Consider the following 4,061-nt stretch of genomic DNA (forward strand, 5'->3'; position numbering starts at 1 on the left):
ATGGTGGCAAAGTAAAGTTTGGAAACAATGCCACATGAGAAATTAAAGGCTACGACATGATTATGAACGGGGAATTCTCCATTCGGAAGGTAGCTTATGTGGAAGGCTTCCAACATAATCTAATAAGCGTTTCACAATTGGTTGTAGGTACCGGGCTGAAAGTGTCATTCAATGATGAGGGTTCAAAGATAATAGAGAAGAAATATAAAGCAGTGCTTTTGAAATCCAAAAGAAAGGGATAAATGTATCCTTTGAACTTAAAACCAATCAAAGGGAAGCCCTCCATTTGCCTTCTTACTAAAGCATCTTCGGATGATAGTTGGCTATGGCACCGAAGGCTCTCGCATCTGAATTTCAAGGACATTAACAAACTTGTACTTGGCGATCTTGTACGAGGAATACCTCTTTTGAAGTTTGAGAAGGAACATCTGTGTGCAGCTTGTGATCTAGGAAAGCAAAGTCATAAAAGTCACTCGACCATTACCAAAGTAATCGAGCCACTGGAACTGTTACACATTGAACTTTGTGGCCTATCTGCGATCGAGAAGTAGTGGTGGTAATAAGTATATTCTGGTTATTGTTGATGATTTTTCATGATTTACATGGGATTTCTTTCTTAGACAGAAATTAGATGCCACTTTGAAGCTAAAGGATTTCATGAAGCAGATTGAGATTCAAGTGCAAAAGCCCATTCAGGAAGTTTGCAGTGATAACGTTTCTAAATTCAAAAACCAAACGTTTGAAGAATACTTGACTGACAGAGGCGTTTTTCACAACTTCTCTGTTCCCTACACTGCTCAGCAAAACAATGTTGTTGAATGACGAAACCGCTCTCTTTGCAAAGCTGCTAGGACGATGCTGTCATTTGCAAATCTTCCACTTTACTTATGGGCTGATGCTATCAGAACTGCTTGTTTTACTCAGAACCGCGCACTGATAAACAACAGATTCTTAATCACACCTTATGAGATTCTAAATAAAAGAAAACCTATCGTTAATTTCTTTCATGTCTTTGGTTCCAAGTGTTTCATATTCAATTCCAAAGAGCAAAGGAACAAATTTGATGTGAAACAGATGAAGGAATCTTTTTAGGTTACTCTCATACTTCGAAGGCATATAGGGTTCTGAACAAAAACTTGAAAAAGATCGAGGAAATCTATTATATCACCTTAGATGATAATTATCTAAAAAAGTATAAGAAAGCTGATTATCCATCTGAGGAGATTTTTCCTTCAACAAATTCAATGACAATTCCTCTTTCAAATCTTTATGAGGAATTTATGAACTTTTTCGATGAGCCAGACAGAGCCATTTTCTTAGAATCCAAGGCAAAAGACAATCAAGACGACGAATTGAAAAAGATAGTAGATGAAGTTGCTCACGATATTGAGTTCTCAAAAGAACATCCGATTCTGAATTCTTCTGAATTTCCTACTCAAGAAGGACCTTCTGATTCTCCATCCCAGGGAGAGAGCTCCTCTTCAAGCTCTAATTCAAATCCTCATTTCCAAGGGGAGAATCCTATTCTGAACGAAGGATCAAGTGAAATCTTCCAGAGGGAGAATGAAAATAATGATTCTGATGTGCAATCGGAATATGAGGAAGTTAATGCTGAAATTAATCCAACTTATGATCCATGTTATCATCGTTTGAACAAATGGACTAAAGATCTCCCAAGAACTGACGTGATTGGAGATTTATCCTCAGGAGTTCTGACAAGGGAACAACAAAAAGCGAAGCAAACTACATTATTTTCTAAAATGGAATTTTGCATGTTTAATTTGTTCATCTCCAAGATTGAGCCTAAAACGGTGAAGACTGCTCTTGATCATGCTGATTGGGTTCAGGCCATGCAGGAAGAACTCAATGAATTTGAGCATAATAAAGTCTGGATATTAGTTCCTACTCTGAAAGATGCTTCGGTAGTCGGAATGAAATGGGTGTTTCAGAATGAGTTTGACAAAGAAGGGAATTTGATTAGGAACAAAGCATGTCTGGTTGTGAAAGGATACTGTTAGGAGTAAGGTATAGACTACAATGAGACATTTGCACCAGTTGCAAGACTGGAATCTGTTTGTATTTTCCTCGCATATGCAGCTCACAAAAACTTTGAAGTCTATCAAATGGATGAGAAGTGTGCATTCTTAAATGGTGAACTCGAGGAAACAGTCTTATTGGAATAACCACCAGGTTTCGTAAATGAGAAATTTCCAAATCATTGCTATATTATGGATAAGGCGGTGTATGGCTTAAAACAAGCACCTCACGCATGATATGCAACTCTAACTCAATTTTTGAAACAATCAAAATTTAAACAAGGTTCGGTTGACCCAACCTTCTTTCGCAAGAAAGATGGTGACCATTTAATGATCGTTCAAATTTATGTTGATGATATCATTTTTGGATCCACTAATCCTAACTTAACAGCTGAATTCTGAAAACTGATGGAGACTAAATTCGAAATGAGCTCAGTGGGTCCTATTAACTTTTTCCTTGGTTTAAACATAAGACAGAGTTCAGAGGGTATTTTCATCAACCAGGAAGCCTACACGAAGACCTCGCTTGTGAAATTTAGAATGGTGGGTGATTCAAAGGTCAAGGTTCTAATCGCATTCGGAACGAAGCTTACACCATCATTGGACAAGCCAGCAGCTGATATGACTCTATATCGACAAATGACTGGATCTTTAATGTATCAAACATGTAGTCGTCTAGATATTATGTTTGCTGTCTGTTATTGTGCCAGGTTTCAGGCGAATCTTCGTGAACCACATACGATTGCAGTGAAGAACATATTCAGATACCTCAAACGAACAACATCTCTCAGAATCTGGTACCCTTCCAACTCCGGTTTCTTTGTGTAAGCATACCCCGATGCTAATCTTGGTGGATGCGGTCTCGATCGTAAAAGCACTTTTGGGGGATGTCATTTTCCAGATGGGAAACTTGTCAGTTGGCAATCCAAGAAGAAGACGTGTGTATCCCTATCTACTGCAGAAGCTGAATATATCGCAGCTGCATCGTGCACCTCTCAAGTTGTATGGATTCAGAATAAGCTAAGGGAATATGGGATAAACATGAAGAGAATCCCTATGTATTGTGATTCAGAAAGTGCGATAAGGATATGTCATAATCCAATGCAACACTCTAAGACGAAACATATTGCACTGAGATATCATTTCATTAAGGATAATGTTGAGGATGGAAACATTGAAGTACACTTTGTAAGATCCTCTCATTAGTTGGCTGATATCTTCACTAAGGCCTTACCAAAAACGACATTCAATCGTATTTTACAAGGTCTCGGAGTGATAGAAGCTGACTCAGTTCCGAAATCCCATTCATAATCGGAAATTACTGTTTAGGTTCTGAGCTTTGGAATGGTTTCGATTGTACTATTCATCTGGGTTTCAGAATGCTTCTGTATACTTTGTACATTAACTGTCTTCCGATCGATTCCGAGCTTCAGAATGCTTCGGAAGCCACTATTCATTTATGCTTCTGAATTCATTTTTCTTAATATTTTTATTTTATTTTATGTTTTATCTTTTGTTTCAGATAAATCAAAAACCTCAAAAATATTTTCTTTACTTTTGTTTTATCTCTTTCAAAAACTCAAAATCACAAAAAATGTCTTCCTTATTTCTATTTTATTTTTTTTTTAGAAAATCCAAAAATTACAAAAGTGTTTTTTTATTTGTGTGTTAGTTTTAGAATTCGTTTCTAATTCAGGTACAAATTCTTGTTGACACTATTCATAACGATGGGGCGGGTATATAATTCCGAATCTTTGTACTAGTTAAGTGTCCCTAGAAGCATGCTGTTGCATGTTGACCCAGAGACTCTATGTTTGAAGCCTTAATGAAATTTTCACTCTGATCGTTTCTTCCTAATCAGACTGATATTCACATAAGTCATTGAGCTACCTTACTCTTCTCATAATGATTTAGAGTTGACTACTTAGTCACTTTTTTATAACACGGCTACACTTTTCTCTTCGGAACCAATCTCACATTTCTCCATCAATTTCGCATTCATAAACGTAACCCTTGAGACTCTCA

The 4,061-nt window shown here is 37.0% G+C and overlaps 1 protein-coding gene across 1 annotated transcript; it reads left to right on the top strand.

Moving 5' to 3' along the window:
* Positions 1 to 855: 855 nt before the first annotated feature.
* LOC145106607 (uncharacterized) lies at positions 856 to 2,018 on the top strand. The gene is made up of 2 exons (XM_079043567.1): positions 856 to 913; positions 1,075 to 2,018. Exons 1-2 carry the CDS (start codon positions 856 to 858, stop codon positions 2,016 to 2,018), a joined length of 1,002 nt encoding a protein of 333 aa, XP_078899693.1.
* Positions 2,019 to 4,061: the final 2,043 nt, after the last annotated feature.

This window comes from Lactuca virosa, chromosome 4 (assembly GCF_052849685.1).
Source record: "Lactuca virosa cultivar CGN04683 chromosome 4, Lactuca_virosa_CGN04683_v6, whole genome shotgun sequence".
Lineage (NCBI taxonomy): Eukaryota > Viridiplantae > Streptophyta > Magnoliopsida > Asterales > Asteraceae > Lactuca > Lactuca virosa.